Source organism: Coffea arabica, chromosome 1c, assembly GCF_036785885.1.
Source record: "Coffea arabica cultivar ET-39 chromosome 1c, Coffea Arabica ET-39 HiFi, whole genome shotgun sequence".
NCBI classification, from domain to species: Eukaryota; Viridiplantae; Streptophyta; class Magnoliopsida; order Gentianales; family Rubiaceae; genus Coffea; species Coffea arabica.
Window position 1 is genome coordinate 392,166 of NC_092310.1, and position 26,604 is coordinate 418,769.

Below are 26,604 nucleotides of genomic sequence, written 5' to 3' on the forward strand. Positions count from 1 at the left end.
TAAAGATTGAGTACTGTACAAATGGGCTGCGTGATACACATTTTTTTAAAACAAGAAAACGTGGGAAGGATGGAAAACTACTGGGGAGAGTCCTGAGCTTGAAGAGAATTGTGATGAAAATTGGAGTAGTCATTGGACCGAATGTGACGGGTCATCTGTTTTCTGATACTTATTTGCCCTTGTTAAGCATTGCTCTTTTGTCTCCTTTTTGCAGGTTTAATTAGTTTTGTACTTAGGTTATAGATGTAAAAAAAAATAAAATAAAATCCCACCCAACAATATTCTGTTTTCTGTTTTTTTTTTCTATTTTAGCTCTTTTGTCACCTCTCAAATAGCGAGTATGGTTCGAAGCCTTTTATTTTTTCAAACTTAGTCATGGGTCCCCAAAACTTTGACAAATTGATGTGCTTACATGTATAATTTTATTGTTGCAGCATGTCAGGACATGATCAATGGAAAATTGGTGAGACCTAGGCGGGCGCATTGTAACAGCTATGGTCCTGTAGATGAAAGACATTTAGGTTTTTCTTTTGTTGCTTGTTACCCTGCTATGATTTGTCCAAGGATCCTTGCACCGTAAGATGAAAATAATTGCCTATTGATTTATGGAATAGGCCATTGTACTACATTCCAATAGTAATGTTTATAAGTATTTATTTTCCTATTTTTTTACCATAATAATTTTATTCAATGACAAATAATTCTATAAAATATCAATTTTATCTCAAACTCAATTGATAACCTATTGAAATTGAAAAAAAATAGACGACCAATCTAATTTATATATAGTACATATTCTTTCAATTTTAAAGGGATACCTAATTGAGTGCTTAATTATCAATACAAGTGAAAGATAATACAATTCATGATTAATTAATTCTTCATACTGCAAAACAATACATACATATATTATGCTAAATCTGAGACCTGTGATACCCCGAATATTAGGAGGTTGGTTGTAAAGAAGATATTAAAGTGCATTTCTTTGGGTTTGATTTAAAACCTTATTTTGTTTTAAAAGACTAGAAACCCTAAAATTTTAATCAAAAACCCTAGTTTACTTGTGACTAACCGGTTTTCTTAAATGTCTCATATTTTAATAAAAACCCTAATTTTAATCACTGAAATTGTAAAACCCTCACGTTTTTCTTAAAAATTTCCTCTTATTTGGAAATTCATTATTTATTAAAACCCTACTACCCAATCGTTCCACAATAAGTGCAAATAAACCTAGAAAGTAGGGTTTTAATCTTCGTTTTCAAGATTGGAGCAAATTAGGGTTTTCGCGATTTTTCGCCGGATGATTTTTCGGTACGGAGCAAGGATCAAATTTGGTGATTAAAAGTGACTTTTAGGTGGGAAATAATATGTGATTAGGGGCAATGATATAAGGTTAGTGAATAGGAAGTAAAAACCCTAGTACGAGTGTTTTAAAGAAAAACGGCGCGAACCGACGGGTACCGCGCACTACCGATTGGACGCACCACTTGACCACCACTTTCTTATCACATGAGCATTAATACTTGAGCAAAATATCCCCCCCTCATTGCCAGCTAGCTTGACCGAAAATGTGGACCAAATAGCAAGGAAAAGAAAGAGAAAAATGAGTGGTGGTAGTGGCGCCACTTGTCGGCCATCTACGGGCCATTGACCAAGATACCTTGTCTACCTTCTTATCACCTTGGAGACCTCTTTCTTCTTCATTTTGCTGCTCCGTAGCTGAGACAAGAGAGGGGAAAAACACCAAGAGAGAATTTCTCCATTTCTTCTTGAATCTAACCACAAAGTGAGGAAACCAAGAAAATAAACCGATTAAACTCACCTTTGAGTGTTTGTTTAGTGAAGTGTTGGTGAAATTTTGAAGGGGAAAGCTAGGGTTGCTCTTGGTAGACACTAAGCAAGGTAAGGATGATGATTTTCCCAATTCTTACTCTCAATCTTGTTTAAATTAGCTGAGCAACTCAAAATTGTGGTGAATAATGGTTGTTATCATGTCTTGGGTGTTGTTTTCCTTTTGGATATATGTGAGTTAGGGTTTGAGGTACTTGCTGCCTATACTTGCTATATGGATGATATATGTGGTATCTAAGCTTATATAAGTGGTTTTGGTGATGATTAGAGCAAGAAATCAAGAAAGGTTGCATTGAAAACAAAAATTCCAGATTTCTGGAAAAATTTCCCCTCTTTCTGTCCGGTTTTATTGTATTATGTTAGAGGCCGAATTAGCCTTAGGTTAAAACATGAAAGTTGTATAGAATGGTATTTTATAGTTTCCTACAAAATTTCAGCTCAATCGGAGCAACGTAACCTGTGAAAAGACCAAAATACCCTCGCTGTTCTAGGTTACATTCCAGAGTTCCGCGTGGACAGTCTAGTCTATTTGGTTGTGTTTATTCACTATAATCCGTTCATATTTAGCCATTTTACAAAACATTAAAGTTTTAGTACCCTGTCTTAGCTTTTCAACGCCACCAAGAACGTCTTAAACGGACCTCGGTAGACTGAGATATGGTCATTTGAATGCAGTACGGTTGATTAGCCGAATAGTTGGAACCAGGTTATATGAATTGGGAATTTGATTAGGTTACACTGGAAATTAGACTAAGTGCTCTTCATGGAAATTGTAGGCCTTCGTCTTAGCTTCGAATTGGTATAAGTTGCACCTCAATTCGATAAGCGTAGCCTCGGATGTTCCCATTCCGCAAAAACCCGTCAAAACTGTCTTTTGTAAACGCCGTTTCCGCACTCGTTATTAGCTTGATTTCTTGTTCTTGTATTGTTTTGAGCCTATGGAATGGCTATTGAAATGAAATTGTGTTATGTGTAACCTTGGGTTTGGTTGAGTAAAAGAATGAAGCCATAAATGGCTGGAAAATTAGGTAAACACAAAGGGCGTGCTGCCCAAATTTACGCTCGAGGACTATAGAAATACACTTGCGACTTGGGTAGAGTTGATATGAATATCACTTGAACCATCTAGGGTACTTGAGTCTTCTTGTTCCGAGGTATATAAGTAAGGACTTGGCCGAACTTGTACTCTTGAGAAATGAAATAATGATTGCTCGGAGTATGTTTTCCTTGTACTTTCGACTCGCATGGCATTTTCAAGTATAAATGTTACAAAGTTTTATCGTTTAAAAAGCGAGCAAGTGTTTCACGACTACTCTCCAAGTGAATTCCAATTTCCTGATTTTTATTGAACGAAACGTTTAAATTTCGAATCTTAGTCATGTTTCAAAGTTCTCAAATTGAATTTTTATCGCAGATCTGGACTCCAAACCTGGAGTATAACTGAACGTGAATACTAGAAGCACTATGGCTCCATTTGGATTAGCTGTTTTTGGTGAGTGCTTTCAAATACCGAATTGCACTAGATACTTGAACTTGATACGTGACCAATATGATTACATGTTATATACGTGAATTGGTAGGGCAAGAGTGTACTTTATCGCACTTGCCCTTATGTGATATATACTTGTTTATTGTTGCAATTGACTTGATATACTTGTTTATGATGCGCGCACTTCCTGGAATTCCAGAAACCCTGCGGCGAGTTACTTAAGTCGAGCCGGCAAAGGCTTGGTCGATTGGGTAACGAACTCTGGGTCTCTTGTTTTGTCGAGTGGAGTGATATCTTCTCGACTAATCGGTATACTCGAGTATTACCACCCGTGTTTCTTGAAGATTTTGGGCCCAGCTGGGGGTTTGAACGGTGGATGGAGAGTCGTTTAAGTGGTGTTCTACTGGATTGGTTACTTACTTGAAAGTTGACGGAGTGTCAACTGTTACTTGATCAAGCTCTGGAGATGCAATGGGCATTTGGCTCCTGAGAGCCTTCTGTATCCTTATACTTGAAAATGATTATTGCTTATCAGATTGTTGTTCCTTTTGAAAACCAAAAGCACTTTATACTCGTTCATTTGGAAATTTGCTACTTGAAGTGTTGGTGTTCCCCTTCATGAACTTGTTAAGCTCGCTATCTTTTGCTACGTTGATACGTGTACTTTGAATATGATCAATTTGTTATTTGGAACCTCACTGGGCTTTTAGCTCATTCCACGCTATTTGTTTTCCTTACAGGGGGTACGAGCAAAGCGTGAGATGTGTAAAGACTAGCGTAGTCTAATTGTTTGACTTTTGACTTTTGTCTTGTACTCGCGCTATTCCTCGAATAGAATGTTTTGTATTTGGATTGTATCCGCTTTGAACCAGTTTGGGTATATTGAGGTTTTGTACCTTGATTTTCATCAATGTAAATTCTAAACTTGAATTGCGATGTTAATTATGGTCCATGGATGTATGCATGTGATTCGAGTGAGTGAGTGAGTGAGTCCTGGCGAGAGCTGGGCAGGCGGTCCGCCGAATCCTTTGGTAAGCCTTAGGGGGAGGTGGGGTCGTCACAAGACCAGCTATACAAGAAGTCTATGAGAAATCAGTGGGATGAATAATGAAATATAAAGTAAAAAAGAAAAGAAAAGAAAGAAGTTTACTTAAATTTTTTTCCCATTGACTAATGGTGCAAAATAACATAGATTGGCATGGGCTGCCGGCTGCTGAGATACAGGGAGAGGCGGTGGATGTGAAAAATCTTCAACGCTCTCTATGCACTGCTTGATCTTATTGTCGTGTAATGTACTATGACCCATAACATATCACAAAGTAGAAAATGGTGAGTCATATATTATTTTTTAATTTTTTTTCTGCAAAGGGCGTATCCTAATTTATGCCAGACTAATTCCCCTGTGATGATGCAGAGCCCGCTCCAAAAATACGTCATATGATAGCCAGCAGGAGTCGACCTCATAATTTTAAGGGTAAAGGCCTAACAGAAATACCATTTCAACTATCCGCTGAGAGCAGTATATTGTTTTCTAATTAGTAAACAAAAGATGTCTAATCATCACAGTCAATAGTTGATTTTAGTACATTACGTGGCATGTCACGTAGTACATATAGAATGTGTAATACTTTCTCTTCTCATCGTGGTGATAGATGCTCAACGCAGCCAAAATTGCTGGCCTTACTTTCCCTTCTTAGTACTTCATGTGGGTTGACTTCCTTTGCAAGGTATACTTGGGTGGATTGATAATAGAGGAATAGGCATGTTTTGGTCTAGAATAGGAATGTAAACGAGTTCAACTTTGACCTAATCAAGTCGAGTCTCTAGTTAATTTATGAATCTCGAACTCGAACTTGAATTCGACGAGTTCAAAATATCAAGTTTGATCTTGAGCTCGACTCAAATTTGAGTCCAACTTAAAAAATAAAAAAATATTATTATTTTATTTTTCTAAAATAAAAATATACTTATTTTATTTTTTAAAATGAATAAAATAATAATTTTTTAAAAACAATAAAATATTAGGGATATACATATGTAATTTTACTATTAAAAGAAAAAAATAAAAAATTTATATATAATTGAGCTTGCGAACCAACTAGCTTAATATTTTTGAGTTCGAGCTCGAGTCGAGCTCGATGTTGACCAAGCTTGATCGACTCGATTCGTGAGCAGCCCTAGTCTAGAATGATTGTGCCACTCACTCTAGCACAAATGGTAGAAACTACACATTTAATTCTAAAAGATTTTCTCAGGAAATAGTTTCTGTCAAGATTCTAAGAAACTATTCTCACAACACACACACACACACACACACACATATTAGGCACTGATCCTCTCGCATTATTCTCATAACTTTCCAGGAATTCCAATGACATGAGAAATAGTACAGTATATAAACATAGGAGGCGGACACGAGATCTGGGGAATGAATGAAATTAAGGAAGTTGTTCACAGGGCTGATCTGACAAAAGTGGAGCCATCAATAATACTGTGATGGTTGTTGCTCAACAACTTCTCCAGCTCTCTCACAAATCTGTCCATCGCAAAGCCCGGCAGGCAAATAGGAACCACTATTCCTTTCTCCCCGTTCTTGTTCGTGACAGTTATGTAAAAGCTCAACAAGCCGGGGATGGCACCAACCCCGCCCTTGGCCGGGCCTCCGTACTCTGGCCTTCCCCAACCGAAATCCACCTCATTGAACCCAATCCGAGTAACATCCGACACGAGGTAGGTCCTCACCACGGTGAAATGAGGCCTCCCTTTGATAACCATTAAATCAGCCACCGAATTCATGTAATCTTCAGTCACATCACCTTTGGCCTTGGTCACCAACTCCAACGCATATCCGAGAGGCCTCTTGCACAGCTCTCCAGCAGTCGTCAGGGCCGCCGGCAATGCAAAGCCATTGCCGTAGTATCCTTGTGGCAAGGGAGGATCGAACTTGGAGCGAGCATTGATGACGCAGATCATGCGGACTTCCTCATTGGGTTCGGGCTGGAGGGCGATGGTCCGGCAACGCCAGAGATAGGCCGTCAAAACCTCAAATGTCGTACACTTGCGACTGATGTCGAGCGGGATGGATTTTCTCAAAGCTGACACCTCCGCCGGGCCAAAGAAGAAAGAGCGGTGGACCATGTCGTCCAGGGGAATTATGGTTCCTTTGGTATCGGGTACCTCATCGTATTCATGATGGATGCACGCCACCCTTGGTGGGTCTCTAGCGTTCAAGCGCTCTCTCTGCCATACTGGCAGTACAGATGGGGTGGAAGCTCCCCGTGCGATTTCGCCGACTGCATTCATGAACTGAACGAGTCCGGTACCGTCTGCCATGGTGTGATTCAGGCGCACTGCGAAGATGAAACCCCCGCATCTCAAACGAGTCACCTACAATACAAGTACTCAATTATGATCAGTAAGTAGATATACAGCAGTAGTAGTAGTTGTTTTCATGCAGTAATTGCGACTGGAATTAATTTATGAAATTAGCAGTATACGTGACAAAGCAGTTGACGAGACCAGACCAGACCAATGCAATCGATCAGAACAGTCAACCCAAGAAATTGGTTAGATTTTTGAAGGGAGGGTGTCTAAAATTTTTTCATAAAAAATCACAATCCAAAGTCTTAGACTCTTCATCGTTTTTTCCTTTTTTTTTGGATTGTGTTTGGTGGTGGTTGGGGGGGTGGGGGTGGGGTTTGTGCTAAGCTTTCCTATTCATAAAGCATGAGAAGGAAATTCAACATTAAAATTAAAATTTTGTGTCATATTTTTGTTTTTTCAATTTTATCCTCACAAAAGGAAAAATTTACAAAGATGCCTACTTTAAGTTTAGGAACTCTCTGAATGTAAAGCATGAGAAGAGGATTTGACGTCAAAATTTTTTGTCATCTTTTGATATTTTTTCAATTTTATTGTCATAAGAGTAAAATTTTACTACTAAAGATAACTGCTTAAATTCAGTAACTTCTAATAACTTCTATTTTATATATTTTTTTTCCCAAAAAAAAATCCGTACGATTTAAATAAAAACAACTTCTTAATTTGTACACTCAAGTATTCAACTCTAAATTCACCCCCTAAATCCTTGGAGAAACAACCAAGACGAAAATAGACAGCTCCAGCCTCACCTCAGGGACAAATCAAGTCAAAAAAAAGAGAGAGAGAGAGAGAGATAAAAAACGCAACAGTAAAGTTGGTTTAGACCTGTATAAGCAGTAAAGGACAGTGAAGGACTCCTGCAGACTCAGGAACATCATAGAGGAGCTCCTCCAGGCAGGGGAATGGAGGCTGAAGTTCTTCCCCAAACTGCTCCAGCGTCACCTCTGCATCCGCTTCAATGAACATGACACCCTCCCCCGTGCAGTCCACCACCAGCTTCCTCCCGGCGCATTCTCTGAGACGCCCTGCGAAGGGGTAGTAGAACACCAGAGCCTTGGCAATAGCCTCCCTGATCACCTTCACGGGGTCTCTCCTGCTATGAAGATGATCGTCATCGCTGCGGTAAAATTGGATGACAGGGACTTGAAAGCGAAGACCCTCTTGATCGTCGATGTCAGAGAGGAGCTTGCATTCCCGAGGAGTGGACTTCGCCGGACGGACCAGCTCAGGCTTTTGTCGGGTCACCCTGAATGTCAGAGACTTTGATCCCATTTTGTTGTCCACAAACAAACTGCTACGCGCACAGTGATTTGACCACCACCAACGAATATATTTGCTCAGGCTCAGGCTTAGTAAATGAAAACACTAGTAATGAGAATGCTTTAATTGTGTGTATACAAATATAGATAGTTTGACACAGGAGAAGAAAGAAAGAAGATTTGGTAGTTTTGAGGATGCCTACCTTCCTTCCCACAGCATGGGATTTATACAGTACCACTGATTGCAACAGTAGCCATAACTCATACGCAAGAGGAGTTGAAGTAAAAACACACCACGTCTAGTGCACTTAATTGTTTTTGCTTGCAAGTACATTTTTCTCATCTTTTCCCACTTCTTTTGTCAATTGACCGACCTGCTATTTTGTCTAGCCTTCTTCTCACTTTCAGGCCTTCCCACTATAAAACAACAAAAAGATGCTTGTTGTAACTTGGATCAACATGTAACCGCCAGCCATTTAAGGTTTGGCTGGTGGAAGGTAAGGGTTATTAGTGCATCCATCAATCGTCACATTAAATAATTTCTTTAAAAAATTTAGATGAATGTGTAGTACATCCGTCTTATTCGTTGGTGATTCACTCCTCATCGACTTTTCTAGACTCAGTTGAATTTTCCCTTTAGATTAGAATGGTGTACGATTGACGATTGATAAAAAAAAAAAAAAGGAACTTGGATCAACACTCTCAAATGAATTTTTCTATGCCTAAAATTTCTGGGCTATTTCTCTCAACACATTATTGTACCAGTAGCATGCTTTAATTTTCCCTCGAGTTTCTCAGTACTTCTATGTGATGTGGACCTCCTCCTCCTGCAAATAGAAAACAAATCCCGTTTCAGCTTATCATTCATTACGCAATATATATTAGAATTAAATTTTTTTTTTGAAGGAACTAGAATCCGGTTATGTTAGTGCAAAATAATCCTAGACCTTCATGGGTGCAAATATAGGACAGAGCATCTATGCAAGTAAAAAATTAATATTACTCTTTGATTTAAAATTTACTAAGCAAAAAATATTAATCTATTTTTACTTCCAACATATGCCGGAAGGGCACCAGTGAGAAGCTCAAAAAATCAAATTATCGTTCTAAAGCAAGGAACAGAAACTTATATGGTACATGTTCAGATTCATTTAGACACCAGTTAATTTTTGTCTTCTTCTTCTTCTTTTTTTTTTTTTTACTATTTTATTTTTCCTCCAAAGCAATTTGCGTTTACTATTTTATTTTTCTGTCTTCTTCTTCTTCTTTATACGTAACTAAGTTGACGACCTCAAAGCAATTGATTTTGACGTTTAAAGAAACGTAAAGATTGAGTACTGTACAAATGGGCTGCGTGATACACATTTTTTTAAAACTAGGAGGGGATCACCGCGCTATGCGCGGTGGGTGAAAGCAGTGATGCCCAGTAATGCCCAGTTGAATAATTAATTTTGTAAAATTAGTTAATTCAAAGAAGAATCAATGCATTAACACTGATCGTGGGGTAGTGGTTGCTTGGTTCAGCTAAGAAGAAGTGGAAACTACCAGTAATGTATTCAATCTATAGGTAAATTACACTGTACGGTTCAGCTAAATTCATTAAGCATCCGAATAAATATTGAATGTGTGATACCAAGGAAAATATTTTTCAACTCCGGTATCATCGAAGATTAAAACTGTAAATATATTTTCAGATTCCGGAACAAAGACCAGAGTTTCATTGTGTTGCAATTGATGTTGAAGAACGAAATCTCTCCAGTTTCGGTGAAGGCGTTTATGCTTTACACCAATTTGAGTAGTTTTTTGTCCAGTGTTGATAAGTAACATGGGAGTCTTGATATCATTGATGAAGTGATCAATAAAGCGCGGAATTTGCTATCATCAAAAGGTGCAGATTAGAAGATATGCAGAAACAAAAGGAAATTGCTTGCGAGAAAGTTGAGATGAAAAAAGAGAATGCAGGTAAACATAGAATAGCTTACCAAGCTGTTTGGAGTTGCGGAGTTAAAGATTTGATAAAAGCACACTGAATCAGATAGATCTTGACAGAAATCTGGTCTTAGTGAGAAAGTAACTTGCTGGTGTGTAGCGGCCATGTGGATATCATCTGTCATCAAACGACTGTGTTACATTAAAAATAATATACTATATAGATGAGGATATGAGATAGGTACAGCGGTATTTTGACCTCTTGATGCAATGGCATTCATGTGCAATAGATCTGGTAGGGGGACGGTCCAAGGCAGAAGAACTTGTTTTTGTAGTTCACAAAAGTGAATAACATCAAATATCAGATTCCCGCTATGTCGAAGTAATAGTGTGTCATGCCTTTTAACAATGTTTTGTTCACAAAAAACATCCCATCCTTGTGCGAATCTATGATCCGTGACTGTGATAGGCCATTGCCGCAGTCCAAACCTTAGAATAATTCTATTGCAGTGGTGTTGATGGAGTAATGATTCAAACTGAGCAGGTAATACCTTAAAAAAATGAAGCAGTAAAATATTGTCAAAGAATACCATACTATTTAACTCTAAATGCTGCAATGTAGGTGAACGAGCTAAAGGTTAACCTGTCCTCTGTGGATGCATTTGAGCAGAAAACAGCATGCTGATAAGCAGCTATTTGTCGGTTGAAAATTTGTTGGAGATTCTAAGATTGTTTCTGCCATTGAACTATCAAGAGGAAATCTGTAAAATTGGAAAATCAGAAAAGTGGTCTATTAATGAAAAATGTGAGTTTAAGGCTACATCATGTGATAAGGATTAGAAATACACTGTAGAGAAACTCACCTGCTGACAAGTTCTTATGCAGAAAAAGCGGTAGTGCAAATGTATGGCTAATAGTTGTTATGGATGATCTTGTAAACGGAAAGAGCATATATATAAAGAAAAGATCAATGTAAAAAGAGTATATTTTTCATTGCTTTTAATGCCAAGTGCAAGCTTCTTCCTACCACAATTGTAAAGATTTATTAGGTGCAGAAGAAGGTAAGGGACAATGAATAGAAAAGACAATTCAATGTGAAACATTAAGTGTGAGTTGTCAACCGGCTGCATGTAAAGTAATGCATCTGTAATGCTTTAATGGCCTGAAGGCAAGATCATAATTCACCCTATACTTGCCATGTTTGTTGTAGTAGGTAGGCTGGCATAGAAGTAGCAGGACCTGAATATATAAGTTTTATTTGTAAAAAATGCTGTCATTTGTAATAAATGAATAAGTGTGCATACAAAGCTGGAGGTTCCAAACGGATAATAATAATTGCATTGCAGAAAATATATAGAAACGGAAATGAATCCCAAATTATATAGATTATAAAGCTGCTAGTTCTGGTTCAAAAAGGGAGTTCATCGTCAGGGATTAAAAGATATCTGTGAAAATCCTCATGCTGTCCAAGATGGAGGATTTCAGTCAATCTTTGAAAGCCTGGCAAGAACTTTGATGCAGGTGCTATTATCAAAGTTCATTGATCATGACAAAAGCTGGTTAGCAGATAACCAGGTACAAAAGTGAAGGAATTGTGAACAGGTGAGCAGCATTTCCAAAAGTTATAAACAATCTGCCTAAGTATAGAAGTGCAGATGACAGAAAGCAAAAAATATTAATGTTTGAAGCAGTCCAAAAGGAAACGAGGGCAGTTCAGCCTAATTTTGCTTTCTTTTTGGAGTTGGCATCTGAACTTTCAAAGTCATTGTTGTCGACTGTTTCTGCTTCATCAAACTTCTGACTGAGTCGAAGACGTACTTTTGAGCCTGAACCACCATCTCCTGTAAGCACAAGGAGTAATAAAGTTAACAGTTCATCTAAAGAAGACATGGTTATGTGTTACAAGTCTAGGTATATTTATCAACCTGTCATCAGTAAGTGTTCATTTTCAGTTTGTTGGTGAGCTGAAACCGAGACAGATTCTGGTTCACCTGTTAACTGAGCATGACCAAATTCTGGTTCAACTTCAGAGCAATATAGAATTGTATAACGCTGTCTAGCATCAGCGAGCTGTGTTTGGACTGGTTTAACGTGAACCAAAAATGTCTTCGTTTTAAGCCGAGCATGAACAAACTCAAGTGGTAGTTCAAGATTCTGCAAGAAGTACAGAAGATATAAGGGTGACAAGCAAATAGCGCACTGAATATTAAATTTGAGCAGTTAAAGTAACCTGATTAAAATGATCCATTGCTTCAAGGGCAGTAAAGGTGAGAATATTTTCTGCTAGATCTCCAAAGATAGAAGCAGGTATAACTCCACTGTCGTCGCTCAAATCAACGTCAAAGCGGCACCTAAAACATAAGTATAAAGTGCTTAGGCGATATACTGTATAATATTAACAATAACAGGAACTCTTTGTATCTAAATTAAAGTTAATGATGTAGTAATATAGGACCTAGGCATAGCAGGGCCCTTCTCTTTGCATAAGTTACAAGTAAACTCAATTCCATAGTCTGCTGCAGTAGCTCGGCAACACTTTGCACAGCTCATATACCAATATTTTTGGAAGATATGTTCAAAAGAGAGCTTTGCCTTCACCCAGACAGTCTAAAAGATAGACAAGTATCAGACGAAATGCTAGATAGATATGAAACCATAAAATTACATAACAATTTATTATTTAATCACCTTCTGTGATGGGATAACATTGCAAATCAGAGTAGTTTTCTGATCTGGTTTGAAACAAAGCGCAGGATTGTACTTAATATAACTCTTTGCATCAATGATTTCAGCAATCAACTTAGCATTTCTCATTGCCCTACAAAAAAAAAAGGACATGTAAGGAAAATACTGGGAAAAAATGATACAGCTCATATAATGCTGCATAAAAACATGTTAGCTGAAGTCATTGCACCAATTCTTGAGCTGCCTTGCTTCCTGTATTGGTGGATCAACAAGGAGTGCAGAATCGAACCAAGTAGAGAGAGCAACACCTAAATAATAAACAATAGAATGAATATTAAATTATGATTAAGAAGCTTGACATACAAATAAAGGTCATAATACAGAAAAACAGCAGTTCAACAAACCATTGTAGTTGGTAACTTTCAGCCTTCGACCAATGATAACGGGATAGCTTTGCATGTTATTCAACAAAACTTGACCTTCATTGTTCAGAAAATCATCCCATAGAGAAAGCAGGACAGTTTGGGACCTAACATTGACATAAAATTCAGGATGAAAATGATTCAAAGCTATAGGAAAAACGAGACAGAGACAGTAAAAAGGTTTGTAGCATGATAAAAAGACATTTCGCACTCTTCATTAAGGAGGACAAATTTTTGAACATTTGACTGTTTGGAGTTTTTAGTGATCGTTTTCTTAGCCAATGAACTGATCACTACTCCAAGCACATCTGCAAAGGGAAAGAAAGCAGGCTGAGAATATTTTCAGTTTGTAATAAAAACATGAATGATAGACTGTTTGCATACTCACCGACGGACTTGCTTCTATCATCCATGTATTCAGCTAAATCAGCAAATTGAGTAAAACTAAATTTAACAGGCATAATGTCTTCACTGCCATTGACTTCTTCAATGACAGTTTTTGAAGTGATCACCCATTGTTTGGTTAATCCAAGAGTCTGAAACTTTGGCGGAATAGTCCTGACATCAGCATTTGAAATCTTATATTTTTTATAAACTTGTAGCATAGGACTCATTCTCGCAATATCAGCATTGAAGATTATCCCTTCGACTTTAGAGCTCTATTAGGAAAAAAAAAATACATACCAAATACGATTAACAAATAAATAAAAGAAGAAATAACTGATAGTCGTTTCAGGTTCTAGAATGCAACCTCTGAATCATAAAAGACAAACTTTTGCTTCTTGGTTGGTGTTCCCATAGAATCTGTCACCTGTTGTTTCTCCTAGACTGTGACGATACAAGACCAGTTTTTCATATCAGGTATGATGTCCCCAATCAGCAAGAGGTTAGACATTCCTGTAAAAAAAGGGGAAAATGATCATAATGTATAGGTTTGGGTATAGATAAGACCTTAACAGTAAGTAAACACAGCTATAAACTGGTACAAGTATACCTGAATATAAGAACATTCTACTGCTGGCTCAATTCAAAAATTTCATTGAACACAACATTTCTAGTTTTGCAGTCTGTTTTTACACCATCAAAAGTTCCTGGTATAATAAGTATTTTCAACTCACTTGAAGCTCTAGCTCTGGACAAGGCTACATATAGCTGTCCATGAGAAAAGACAGGTTCCCGCAAATAAATTCCAACATAATCAAGAGTTTGTCCTTGAGATTTATTAATGGTCAATGCAAAACAAAGTCGGACAGGAAACTGAGTTCTTATGAATGCAATGGAATTCTTTTGGTTGTCAGAAGTTTGTAAGGGTATCTTTGGAATGAGAACTCGCTTTCCTCTATGCTGGCCGAAGACAATTTCAGCAGAGATAGTATGTCGCCCAAGCTCTCTACATATAAGCCTTGTGCCATTGCATAGGCCTTCAACAGGATTTAGATTCCTTATTAGTATAATCGGGCAGTTTTCTTTTAACATTAACCTGTGAGGAGGAAGGCCTTTTGGATTCTGAGAATTAAGGAAATCCTCGTAATCACCCTGGTGTCGCTGATCAACAGCTTTGTCAGAACTAATGTAAGTATGAAGCTCTCCAGGAAACCTCCTAATCATTATATCATTTAACTCATCAACCGAGTTATTTTTAGGGGTAAGAATACATCTATTAATCATGCTATATGGATCCTGGGAATAGAGAGTTAAATCTGGAAATACGGAGCGTAGCAACCTGTTAATAAAGAAAATAAATTAGAACGTGTATACATTAAAGAGTAGATGGATAAAACAGGCCAATAATAAGTCATTAACCTGTTTAAGGATTCTTCTTTATCATAATAAGGAATGACTAAGTCTCTGGACAAAGTTATTTCGCTGTTCAAGTCCACAGGTTCGCGCCCTTCGCCAACTCTTAACAGGAATTCAGAAAATTGAGGATCTAATATAGCTCGCATGTTTTCTGTTAACTTCAGTTTATGAAGCTTATACCACAATGGAGAATTGAGAAAGCAAGATTGCAAAAGGCCTTCCTTTGTTGCTTGTTCAATAACAGGTAGTGTCTGCCGAAAATCCCCATCAAATACAATAACTTTACCTCCAAAAGGCAGTTCAGATTCCATTATGTCTCTAAGCAAATCATCAAATGCCTCAATGGTTTCTCGTTTTGCCATGGAAGCTTCATCCCACAAGATCAGTTTAGCGTCCGACAGCAGTTTTGCAACACTGCCTTGCTTGCTAAGCTGACAGGCTCTGTTCTTTGAGAAATCGAGAGGTATCTTAAACCTTGAGTGTGCAGTTCTTCCTCCAGGTAGGATAGACGCTGCAATTCCAGAGGTTGCTACTGCAATGGCTATATAACCTTGCGATCTCAGAGTAGCAAGTAGTGACCGGTATAAAAATGTTTTACCGGTACCTCCAGGACCATCAATAAAAAAAGAATGTCCTTGGAAAGCAAAGCATGCTTCTAGGATCATGTTATAAGCATACTTTTGCTGTGAATTTAATTTTAAAGACATTAGCAGATCTTCCGGTGGTATATCTATGTTTCTTTCAGCTTCAATCTCTTTTGTTAGGTGGACTTGATCCCCACTAACAAGGTCATCTAATGGTAACTGATACGCAGCAATGTTTGTACCCATCTGGCGAAGAGATTTGTTAATATCAGCAAGAACTAATCCCCTAATTTCAGCAGGAGAGTGGTCATGAGATTGGTTGTGCCGCTGATAATCTCTAGAAAAGTCCAATTCAAATTTTTTCCACAGCATCGCGGGATCAGTTGGAGAACAATAGACCAGGAGAGTAGCAAACAATAATCTGAGCGAAGATGGCATTTGAAATGCAGCGGCTTCCTCAAGTGTTTCTTCTATATATGTATCAGATTGCAACAACCCAAGCGCTAGAGCAGCCTCTCTAAACGAGTTCATTTTTTTATCATTAACAGTCAAGAGATAATCAAATGATATCGGTCCAGGAATATGATTTAAGAGAAGCCTTAGATAGTACCTCTCTCCTTCTCTTGGATTAACACTGACAAGTCTACCTATCACCTTTCGACGCTTCCTTTCCGTCCACTGTTTATACTTGGAAGACCAAACGAAATGTTGAGGGAAATCTTTATAAAAGCATTTCAGGTTTTCAGCGGTTGCATTGGTTGCATTCATCTTGAAAAACTCAGTTAGCATGGTCTTAGAAAAATCAACTTTTGCTAACAACTGCAACAGATCTGAGCTTTTCTGAAAAGAAACAAGCTGCTGATTTGGAAGGTGAACTTGGAGAGTATAAACAGATGGGGTCATCTCATTTAAACGGAACTCATAGATGCGCCAAAATGCTTCCGGAGGTGAAATGTATCTACCTTTTTGGAACTCTTTAATCTCGTCAGTATCAGTAGCACTATCATCCGTCATAATCCTAAAAGAGACTTGATCATGTCCCTTGAACACATACTTATACAGGTACTTGACCAGTTTAATGGTAGAACAAATCTCCACATTCATGTGGCAATCGAACAAAGCAAGAAGATAGGGGTTGTAAGGCACAACCCACCTATTATCAAGGGTGAATCTGCGAACTTTCACCTTCTTGCCATCATCCCTTCTTCTATAATATAGGTAACTATCTTCACTGTGGGTTGTATGAGGGCAAAAATTTTTTGGATAGTGATTTTTGCAGGAACCGTCTTTCATACATGGGCAACTTTTATCTATGTCTCCACAAGGACCATGGATCATATGCTTTACAACAAGAGAGTAGAGGTGAGGATACTGAAGGCGATCAGGTAATTCAGCACAGACTACCTTGTCGTATGAATCTGGATTGAGCAGCTTAAACTGAGGCTTTAAAATGAGTAACAAATGAGCATGTGGAAATCCTCGTTTTTGAAATTCGATAACATAGACGCATGCTGCCACCTCACCAAAAATCTGCTTATTCAAGAGTTCGTGTTTAAGCATTTCAAATTTAGCTCTAAATACTCTAGCTAAAAGATCAGGCCTATCTTGCGGCTTCTCATGATACTTCAGATTGCATTGAATTTCTTTCCATGCCGGATTGCAGGTCATGGTAAGAAAAATGTCTGATTTTCCATATTTTTGTACAAGTGACATTGCATCAAGATAGCGGCGCCTCATGTCTCTGGGACCACCTATAAAGGAAGCAGGCAGCACTATCCTACGACCAACTTTAGAACCTTCAGTTTGGCCTAGAGAGACACTATCCAATACCCCTTGAAGAATTTCTGATCTGACAACATTTTGTCGATGTCTATGAAAGTCCAGCCTAGAAGTTTCTATCTTCACATAGGAATCAACTGAAAATTGTTGTAGAAGTCTAAGACAGTGCAGCAACATCGACTCATCGCTGTCTCTCATTTGAAACCTATAACAATAATATTCTCTTGCTGATACAGTGTCCTCTTCGTTCTTTCCATGTTCAACGGCTATAAAGAAAAAGTAAAAAATATCAAACTAATGATGAAAAGATTATGATGCTCACCCTAACAGCCTCAAATAGCAAGAAATATACTTGCCTCTGCGTTCCAAATCGAGTAAATGTGAAGGGCTGTTAACAGAGGAAGGATCAACATTTAAATCATCCTCACAAGAATCTGCCTTTCTCTTCCTCTTGCGAAGTTTTTTAACACCATGGTGCCATCCACATTCACCTTGAGGAAAGAGAATAGGGTACTGCAAAGGATCATAGCAGCCATAGTAATGCTTAATTCTATGGCTGGTATTAGAGTGGGTATAAACTTGAAAATGAATATTTCTATCTGCCGATTCATCCTCATCCTCAGTCCATATGGCAGCAACTTGAGAGGCTGTAGGCAGATTATAGACTCGCTGGTCCAAACCGGGATAACAATTCAAAACAATTTTATAGGTGTCAATGTTCGGAACATTTCTGAGATTCTTAAAGAATTTAGCATAAGGGTTGTTCGAAAGGATACGCATAAGCAATTTTAAAGTGCTTTCACGCAACTTATCAGAACTTCCAATTCTCTTTGCTAATTCTTCATCAGAATCAAAAAAGTAAAACTGAATTCCAGAAGGTTTTTCATATGACTGTACCAAGCTATTAAGGAAATGGTAGACCTGACCTTGAACACGGAAAGTATAAACACCTTTCGTGTTCTTGGTCAGTTCAGGGTCATATTTTGCAGTAAAGGATGTGAATCCCAAGTTGTTATTATAGGTCCGAACATTGTTTCTGAAATGAGCACTTTCCTCATCATTTTCGATAAATAGACGCTTAAGATCATAAGGCATCGATGGAGCCACGATAGAAATATCTCCTCCAGAGCAACAAAAGTTAGGAGGTTCCAAATGGAACCTCTTGGCTCCACAGTGCTCACAATCAGGAGCATCTGGAAGAGTTAAAGCTTCGTGGGGGATTTCATTGATCGGAAAAATTTGCCGCTGCCTCCCTCTTTTAGGTGTAGCTGCATTTATTTCGAAACTATAGCTGAGAAGCAAACTAAGCTGTGCCTCTATTAGGCTAATTAGCAATGGCATCAAAAATACCCCAAATAGCTATTGAAGAATAAAATGCCAACCCGGAGTTTGCTTCTTTACACGACGACGAGAACAGCGGTTTCGGGTCGAAGGTTGAACTCTATATGAGGAACCAGAACAGTGGGAAATTGCCGTTGCTTTCCTCACAGGAGCATTTCTTTCAATAGAATGGGTAGATTGTCTCTCCGGAATAGAGGAGGTTTCTGTAACCGTATTAAGAAATAAGCTAACTAAAAGGGGCCAATGGCATTTCAGTGAACACAATCAATATGCAATCGGAATTAAAGAATACTTAGCAGGGTTGTGTTGAGAATAGCTGATGTTTAAGAAATGTACCTTGAGAAGCAGAAGCTGTTTCACAAGTGTGGTTCTCAGAGGGTGGCATATTTTTTCCAAAATGAAATATTTGGTGGCTACCATTGAAGAGAGATTGCAGTTGACCAGATTTCATATGAACCTTGGGCAAAGAAGAGTATGCAACAACATTTTCAAAAAGTTCAGGAGCAAGTAGAGGATCTTTGCCTATGCAAGAAGGCTGCAGGATGTTCTCAGAAACTCTAGAAGAGCTATTGTGCCTATCAACTGGCAGCACAGGAACAAAGCAAGCAGGTCTAATAATAGAATCCTGCTCCTTAAAGGATGCATCTTTTTGTTGGAGGAATTGAGCTGTCTCACTTGTAGTTGTGAGAGGATAAAGCTCTTCAGAGTTCACAGAAACATGGACCGAAGAACAATACTCAACTGGATTTTCAAAAAGATTGTTCATAGGCAAATCCTCTTTGTCAAAGTTGAGAGCTTGGATGACGCTATCAGAACGATTAAAGCAATCGCCTAGTCCATCATGCAATGCTACAGGTATAGAGTTCCTAATTTTTCTCCTAGGCAAACAGAAATCAGGCTCAATAGTGGAAGAAGGAAGGTTAAAATTTTTTCTTTTTTCTGGAAGGAATTTTCCTTTGCAGCTCCTAGGATCAGCCTTAACAGTAAGTGGAAACTCTGCAGATTGCAAATGAAGATGGATTCATTCGCAAAGAATCGAAATGTTGAATCAGCAACCAGCAGGTAGGGAAGCAAAGACGATCTAAACACCAAGAACTGGATAGGAAGAAAGCAGCAAAAGAAGGACATCTCCTACTATACCTGCAAGAATACTTGCATTTGGCATGTCGTTTGCAGCCTGAGAAGAGGGAGCAGAATGGACGCGAGGAATAAAAGGAGCGGATTCATGAGAGGACATATATTGTAATGCCTCAGTAATGATAGCAGCATTGTCATTACCGCTCTTCAAGGCCTCGGTTCCTAAGATTTCACTATGCATAGAAGAGTAATTCGCACCATCAAGCTTTTCATGATGTGAATCAGGGAAAGAAACACCCGATTCCATATAACCCAGTGGAACCTTACGAATACGTGGGAGTAAATGCGCATTCTTTTTCTTGGCAGCTCTATTTTCTTTCCGGCGCTGCAGAAGTTGCATTTTTTTCGAAGGTGGCATTTCTGCGTATTTTTTGCGGCGAGTAGCATTTCCATCCATCGTTTTTTAGTAAGAGCAAAAAATGTCGAAGGACTATATAAAGAGAGGAATGTCTAACTTAGCAAAAAAGAATGTAAATCGAAAACTGGCAGAAAGCAGAGCAGGCAAAAAACAAGCGAACACAAAGAGATGAAGGAGTTAATAGCGGCAGCCGAGCAAAGAACAAATGCTTACATAAAAAATAATCAGGCATGTAAATATAGCAGCAGAAACAATAGAATAACTCGTATATGCAAGAACAAGGATCACAAAAGGTACAGGAAGTAAAAAAAGTCCCAAAGTTAAAAAAGGAAAAGCTGGAGCAGGCCATAAGTGCTGATGCATCAGAAAATATATCCCAAAGATGCACAAATTAAGGACAAAATATAGAGAAAAGAGCAAAACGAGAACAAAATCAGAAGAACTAACCTATGAACACGAAGAAGCTCAACACCGCAGAAGTGAATAACAGCAGAAACTATCAAAGAAATGGCAATCATGTAAGAGGTAATAAGAAAAGGTGAAAAAAATGGGAGACAAAAATAGAAGCTAATTTGGTGATAATAATTTAGAAGGGGCAGACAAAAAAAGGGAAAAAATAGTTGAACCAGTGCATTAGAAAGCCGAGAAGCAAGGAAGAAATAAAAAGCAAAGCAGCCTGATAGCAATCTTTGAAATATATAAACAGTTAAAGAACAACAAATTAAGCCGAACTATAAAACCAACATGCTCACCAGGAAGCAAAAACGACAGCAAGAGTGCAAATTAAAACCAGACTGATAAATTAGGGAAAATGAAGGTTCAAAATAGACAAAGAAAACGAAGAACAATCGTATGAGGTAGTTCCCTCTGCCTAACAAAGAAACAAGAGTTTTAGAATAGAGAAAAGAATGCAGTGGGTGCACAATTACCATTGTCCATGATGATGCTCAGTAGAAAATCCGCCGCGGAAAACCAGAGAAACTGTGTAACCATTGTGCAAATGCAAAACACCAAACAATGTCAATCAATCTCAGCAAAAGGGAGCTGATGGTAGGCAATGGCGAAAAGTGACGGTTTTTTATAGATTTACAAACATAACCTCAAGTAAAGGGCAAAAGGCGACAAGGTCCATGGAGTGGAATCGTAAATATAGCCACAAGGGATGGGTAATATAGAAAATTAAGGTAGCAATTAATCAGGTCAAGTACAGTCACTTGTCGGCAGAAACAGGCTGGTGACAAGTAGTGCCTGATGAGGAACTCGAGAAAGCTTGCTCTGGAACTAAACAAACAAGATGCAGGCTTGTTTGTAAAAATGAGTCAATCAGATTAGCAATAAGGAGTTGGGTTACGACAGGAAAAGTAACGAAAGAAAAGAATAAGACAAGCATGTTTCTTGGCTAATAACTACATAGAATTGGTAATTAAATGCGATTTTTTTGGGTAACAAAAATATTAATAATTAAAAAGGCCAGCAATTAAATGTGATTTTTGTAGCAATAAAACTGCCAAATCAGAACCGAATTAATAAAAGAGTAATTGAAAAAAACTGATAATTAAACTCCATTTGTTGGGCAACCCAAAACAAAAGAGGACATTTTCTTAATGAAATCTGGAAAAAAGGAAATTAGATGTGATATTTCTGACAAGAAAAGAAATGTTGCTAATAATTGGCAAAAAGTTATGAATTAAATGGCAGTTGTTGGGTAACAAAAAATGGCGATAACAAAAAAATGGTATTATTTATCAGTTATTAACAATGTATTCTAAAAAGTTGGTAATCAAATATGATTTGTTTGCTAACAAAAAAAAAACACAAATAAAAATAGATAAGTAAATAATTATAACAATTAATAGCCGGGAATCAATAATTAAGCATGGTGTGTGGCGTGACCAGGTAAAATCAATTGAAGTGTAAAATTTTCACAATTGAAGGATAACAAAAGCAATATAAAAAAAGATAATATATAAGCAATTATTGCAAAAAAAAATAATTATTAATAATTGCAGTTAATTTGGAAACAAAGGGAAAGTAGTAATAATTGTAAAGAACCGGGATATAAAGTTTTTTGGCAACACAATCTATTGTTGAGAAAGGGAAAAAATGGCATCATTAATAAGTCATTAACAATTAAGAATAAATAATTGGTAATTAAACGTGATTTATTGGTTAAAAAAAGGGAATCCAAATAAAAAGAGATAAATAAATAGTTATAACAATTAAGAACGGAGAATCGATAATCAAATGCGGTGCGCGGCGTGGACAAACGATAAATGACACCAACGGAAGCGCACCACATTGCTGATTGTTTATGTAAAATCGATACCAAATAAAATTGTAATAAAAATTTGATAATAATAGTCGAATGCCATCCCCTCTCATTCTAAAAAAAAAAAAAGCATGTGCCAATAATTAATATAAGCCAATTACAAGAAATCGATAAGTAATTGCGATTTATTTGGAAAGTCCAAATATGTTAATAACTGTAAGAGGGGGATAGCTAAATGCGACTTGTTACGTAATAAGTAAAAATCGAGTTTATTAATCAGTTAACAAACAATTAATTGGAAAGAATTTGATAATTATATGCGTTTTTTTGAGGAACCACAAAAGGCATTCTTTAGCTAACAATTGGGGAAAATGCTAATTAGATAGTTTAAAAAGAGGGATAATTCCAATTCAATAAGGGAATTATTGGATAATTCTGCCGGGATAATTCTAAACCAACAAGGGAATGAGAGGGGCTGTAGCATCCAAAAAAAGGTTATTAACAAGCACTTCCATCCAATTTTAAAAAAAGAAAAGGGGAAAAAAACCAAAGGACGTGGGACCACAATTTTGCGGCAGGCTCCAATGTAGACATCCAAGCAAACAAAGAAAAGAAAGAAACAATCGGCTGGACGGACCAATTCACGCGAGCGAATACACACGAGGCAGACGACCACCAATCGGCCAATGGAAGCTCGCCACGTCAGCAATTAGAACTCGATTGAAAAGCTCCCCATTCCCGCATAGACTAGATATGTTGACAAGAAAACGTGGGAAGGTGGTCGGTGAAGGATGGAAAACTACTGGGCAGAGTCCTGAGCAAAAGCTATTTGATTATTTTTGCAATATGGTCAGACAAGGCAAGCACACCCTGATTTCCGATTAATGAGTTCTATACAGCAGAAGCCAAACTTTTATAACCATCTCTTGAAGCAGTTGGCCACCGCATGTCTTATCCAACTGGACAATATTGAATTTGGGTTTTATTTTATCCCAAATTCAACACAGTATGGTAGATAGAATAAAACTCAAATCCAACAGACAACGAGACGTTATCTTTTTTCGTGGCCAAAATTTTATAGAAGTAATTGTTAAATCTCATTCAAGTGGACAATGAACTATAACCTAATTGGTAAAGATGATTCATCGTTAGATCATGGATTCTTTCAAGTTATTCATTCAAATGGACAATAAAAAATAACCTAATTGATTACATGAGAATTCAAGTCATCAGAGGGAAAAAGTAAAAAAAATACTATTGATACTCTTTCCTTCCTTTTTTTTTCCCAAACATATATAGACCAAGAGCTTAGAAGGTGTGTGCTTTTGCTGACGTGTTGATTGGTAATTTGCTAAAAGGTTTTCGTCCTCCATGCGCCGTTCACGTGACCCAGCACTATTTCTACCTTAAGATTTGTATTAAGGTAGAAATGAGTTTTTGATCCCTAATGTTTGATCTATGTTCTAAATTTGTTTCTAATCTTTTAACCAAAGTAAATTTAGTTCTCAAAGTTTTGCATTTTTTAATCATTTAGGTCAATTGATGGAAAGTCAACAATGATTAATAGTCAATATCAAATTATCGTTATTCAAGAACTTTACCTTTACATTTTGGTCCCAATGTTTTAAATTTGTATTATTATGGTTCCTTAGGTTTTAAATAATTATAATTAGCGTTTGAAGATGAAACGAGATGTAAATTGATTAAATATATAATACATGTGTTGCTAACTCTCTATAGAATGTCATAAAACACATCATGTAGGCAAAACAATGATGTTTAACCTAAAATGCATCTCTTTATTAAATAAGTTAAAATTGGATAATAATACACATTTGATATATACAACAAAAAGAACATAGTTTAATATATATCACTTTATTAGTTACTACTATACAAATTCTTGCATGATTAATAGACTAGGCTGCAAATGGTTGTAGTTAGAAATTGTGATTTGTGACTCTAAAAACTATTGAAGGTAATTACTTAGGAATTTTTGAGAAAAAAAAACCTTCTTTATTTTTATTGTTTTTCGACCCATTAAATCCAACGTTCCAATAGTAATGTTTATAAGTATTTATTTTCCTATTTTTTACCATAATAATTTTATTCAATGACAAATAATTCTATAAAATATCAATTTTATCTCAAACTCAATTGATAACCTATTGAAATTGAAAATAAAATAGATGAACAATCTAATTTATAGATAGTACATATTCTTTCAATTTTAAAGGGATACTTAATTGAGTGCTTAATTATCAATACAAGTGAAAGATAATACAATTCATGATCAATTAATTCTTCATACTGCAAAACAATACATACATATATTATGCTAAATCTGAGACCAGCTATACAAGAAGTCTATGAGAAATTAGTGGGATGAATAATGAAATATAAAGTAAAAAAGAATAGAAAAGAAAAGAAAAGAAAGAAGTTTACTTAAAAAAATTTTTTCCCATTGACTAATGGTGCAAAATGACATAGGTTGTCACGGGCTGCCGGCTGCTGAGATACAAGGAGAGGCGGTGGATGTAAAAAATCTTCAATGCTCTCTATGCACTGCTTGACATTATTGTCGTGTGATGTACTATGACCCATAACATATCACCAAGTAGAAAATGGTGAGTCATATATTATTTTCTAATTTTTTTCTCACAAAGGGTGTATCCTAATTTATGCCAGACTAATTCTCCTGTGATGATGCAGAGCCTGCTCCAAAAATGCATCACACGATAGCCAGCAGGAGTCTACCTCATAATTTTAAGGGCAAAGACCTAAGGGAGGCACCATTCGAATTGCCCGCCGGGAGCTATATATTGTTTTCTAATTAGTAAACAAAATATGTCCAATCATCATAGTCAATGGTTGATTTTAGTACGTTACGCGGCATGTCATGTTGTGCATATAGAATGTGTAATACTTTCTCTTCTCATCGTGGTGATAGATTCTCTATGTAGCCAAAATTGCCTACCTTACTTTCCCTTCTTAGTACTTCATGTGGGTTGACTTCCTTCTGCAAGGTATACTTGGGTGGATTGATAATAGAGGAATAGACATGTTTTGGTCTTTTTTTTTGGTAAATAAAGATGCATTAAAGTAAAAGTCAAGTCTACAGAGTGGAAATTAAAGTACAATCATCCGTGGTGTAGTAACACCCTTTAAGTCTTGCAAAAGTAAGGGAAGGACAAAATTAGGACATAATTCAAAAAAAGTGAAGTCTTGAGTGCTGCTTTTTCCCTAGTTTGCTAGGATGTCTGCACATTTGTTTGCTTCGCGATAGTTATGGTAGAAACATATTTGCTGGAATGTAGTCAACAACTCCCTGCAGTCAACAATAATAGGCAAAAGTTCATGAGAAATGAGATTATTTGACTTACACAAGGAGATGACACTAGAAGAGTCCATCTCCACTTCGAGAGAGTGGATGTTGAGGTTTTTTGCAAGTTGTAAACCATCTCTAAGAGCCCAGCATTCTGCGAAAGGAACGGAACAGGAGCCTAAATTTCTTGCAAAACCAGCAATCCATAACCCATTTGAGTCACGAATTATGCCACCAGCTCCTGCCTGGTTTAATGATCCAGAGACCGAACCGTCAGTGTTGAGTTAGGCAAAACCTATAGCCGGGGGGATCCATCTAATGAATTTTTCCTATCTAGGGGATCTGGTGATATGAGAACCAGGTCCTAATAGGAAAAATTCATGGGCATGGTGAAGGCAAAACTTGATAGGATCAAGAGCAGTTTTTTGAAAGATCTTAGCATTGCGAGCTTGCCAAAGGCTCCAACAACCAAAGCTAAAGATGGTTCCCCAGGGAATAAGGTTAAAAGTGAAAGGAGCATCCATCCTTGATCCAAGAATAAAAATCCGAGTTGGTTTGGGGACAGATTTGAGAGCTTTGGGTAAGTTTAAGCCAAAAGGTGGTTGCTTGCTGACAAAGCCTTAGTACGTGGTCCGAATCCTCAGAAGGAGCTGCACAAAAAGGGCAAAGGGCTTCGGATAGAATTGTACGATGGGTGAGAAGACTTTTTGTCGGAAGTCTATCCTCGGCGGCTAGCCAAAGAAAATGCTTGACTTTTGAAGAGGTATTAACATTCCAGATCCAGCGGAAGAGGGATGGAGCTCTAATATCTACCTGACATAAGGAAGGATTTTTGCACAAATTGAAGGTGATTTAGAGTTGAAAACCCCATTGTTGGAGTGATTCCACCTAAGGAAGTCATGAGATGGAATGAGTTCTTGTCTTGGTGTACCTTTGATTTCCTTCAACAGCTGAAGGGAAAGCTGGAAGGAGATTCTATCTAGGTTCCAGCTGGT

At 37.4% G+C, this 26,604-nt stretch overlaps 3 protein-coding genes and 1 long non-coding RNA gene across 8 annotated transcripts; 1 reads left to right on the forward strand and 3 right to left on the reverse strand.

Annotated features, from left to right (window-relative positions):
- The first annotated feature begins 1,740 nt into the window (after positions 1-1,740).
- On the forward strand, positions 1,741-4,280 carry LOC140006066 (uncharacterized). Its single transcript, XR_011813652.1, has 3 exons — positions 1,741-1,902; positions 3,266-3,343; positions 4,081-4,280. It is a non-coding gene; the product is annotated as an uncharacterized lncRNA (long non-coding RNA).
- Positions 4,281-5,662: 1,382 nt separating this feature from the next.
- On the reverse strand, positions 5,663-8,449 carry LOC113742192 (benzyl alcohol O-benzoyltransferase-like). Its single transcript, XM_027269987.2, has 3 exons — positions 8,184-8,449; positions 7,547-8,069; positions 5,663-6,727 (listed from the first exon to the last, which is right to left on the reverse strand). The coding sequence occupies exons 1-3, from the start codon at positions 8,321-8,323 to the stop codon at positions 5,792-5,794; spliced, it is 1,599 nt and encodes a 532-aa protein (XP_027125788.2). The 5' UTR covers positions 8,324-8,449; the 3' UTR covers positions 5,663-5,791.
- Positions 8,450-9,512: 1,063 nt separating this feature from the next.
- On the reverse strand, positions 9,513-21,088 carry LOC140007613 (replication protein A 70 kDa DNA-binding subunit B-like). Of its 5 annotated transcripts, XM_072050952.1 has the most exons (16): positions 20,945-21,087; positions 20,463-20,511; positions 13,768-13,913; positions 13,405-13,675; positions 13,219-13,324; positions 12,999-13,123; positions 12,824-12,902; positions 12,598-12,727; positions 12,365-12,516; positions 12,140-12,260; positions 11,835-12,063; positions 10,773-11,750; positions 10,553-10,670; positions 10,169-10,460; positions 9,963-10,087; positions 9,513-9,855 (listed from the first exon to the last, which is right to left on the reverse strand). In XM_072050952.1, exons 3-12 carry the CDS (start codon positions 13,813-13,815, stop codon positions 11,623-11,625), a joined length of 1,389 nt encoding a protein of 462 aa, XP_071907053.1. In that variant the 5' UTR covers positions 13,816-13,913; positions 20,463-20,511; positions 20,945-21,087; the 3' UTR covers positions 9,513-9,855; positions 9,963-10,087; positions 10,169-10,460; positions 10,553-10,670; positions 10,773-11,622. The 5 variants fall into 5 exon arrangements, with proteins under 5 accessions (XP_071907053.1, XP_071907979.1, XP_071906681.1 ...); XM_072051878.1 differs by having other exon boundaries at positions 10,553-11,750; positions 13,405-13,574; positions 20,945-21,088; XM_072050580.1 differs by having other exon boundaries at positions 10,553-11,750.
- LOC140038128 (uncharacterized) lies at positions 14,028-20,054 on the reverse strand. Its single transcript, XM_072083245.1, has 6 exons — positions 19,661-20,054; positions 18,857-19,516; positions 18,562-18,750; positions 17,536-18,447; positions 14,820-17,445; positions 14,028-14,739 (listed from the first exon to the last, which is right to left on the reverse strand). Exons 1-6 carry the CDS (start codon positions 20,052-20,054, stop codon positions 14,028-14,030), a joined length of 5,493 nt encoding a protein of 1,830 aa, XP_071939346.1.
- Positions 21,089-26,604: the final 5,516 nt, after the last annotated feature.

Excerpts from the sequence above, each read along its gene's own strand:
- LOC113742192 (XM_027269987.2), bottom strand. The coding sequence starts at position 8,323 with ATGAGAAAAATGTACTTGCAAGCAAAAACAATTAAGTGCACTAGACGT. Across the intron at positions 8,070-8,183 it reads CCCATGCTGTGGGAAGGAAG|CCTGAGCCTGAGCAAATATA; the intron begins GTAGGCATCCTC and ends TCATTTACTAAG. Across the intron at positions 6,728-7,546 it reads GTCCTTTACTGCTTATACAG|GTGACTCGTTTGAGATGCGG; the intron begins GTCTAAACCAAC and ends CTTGTATTGTAG.
- LOC140038128 (XM_072083245.1), bottom strand. The coding sequence starts at position 20,054 with ATGGATGGAAATGCTACTCGCCGCAAAAAATACGCAGAAATGCCACCT. Across the intron at positions 18,751-18,856 it reads AACAGCTTCTGCTTCTCAAG|TTAGCTTATTTCTTAATACG; the intron begins GTACATTTCTTA and ends GGCCCCTTTTAG. Across the intron at positions 17,446-17,535 it reads ACTCGATTTGGAACGCAGAG|CCGTTGAACATGGAAAGAAC; the intron begins GCAAGTATATTT and ends TTTTCTTTATAG.
- LOC140007613 (XM_072050952.1), bottom strand. The coding sequence starts at position 13,815 with ATGGGAACACCAACCAAGAAGCAAAAGTTTGTCTTTTATGATTCAGAG. Across the intron at positions 12,903-12,998 it reads GAAAGTTACCAACTACAATG|GTGTTGCTCTCTCTACTTGG; the intron begins GTTTGTTGAACT and ends TTTATTATTTAG. Across the intron at positions 12,064-12,139 it reads CAATGGATCATTTTAATCAG|AATCTTGAACTACCACTTGA; the intron begins GTTACTTTAACT and ends TACTTCTTGCAG.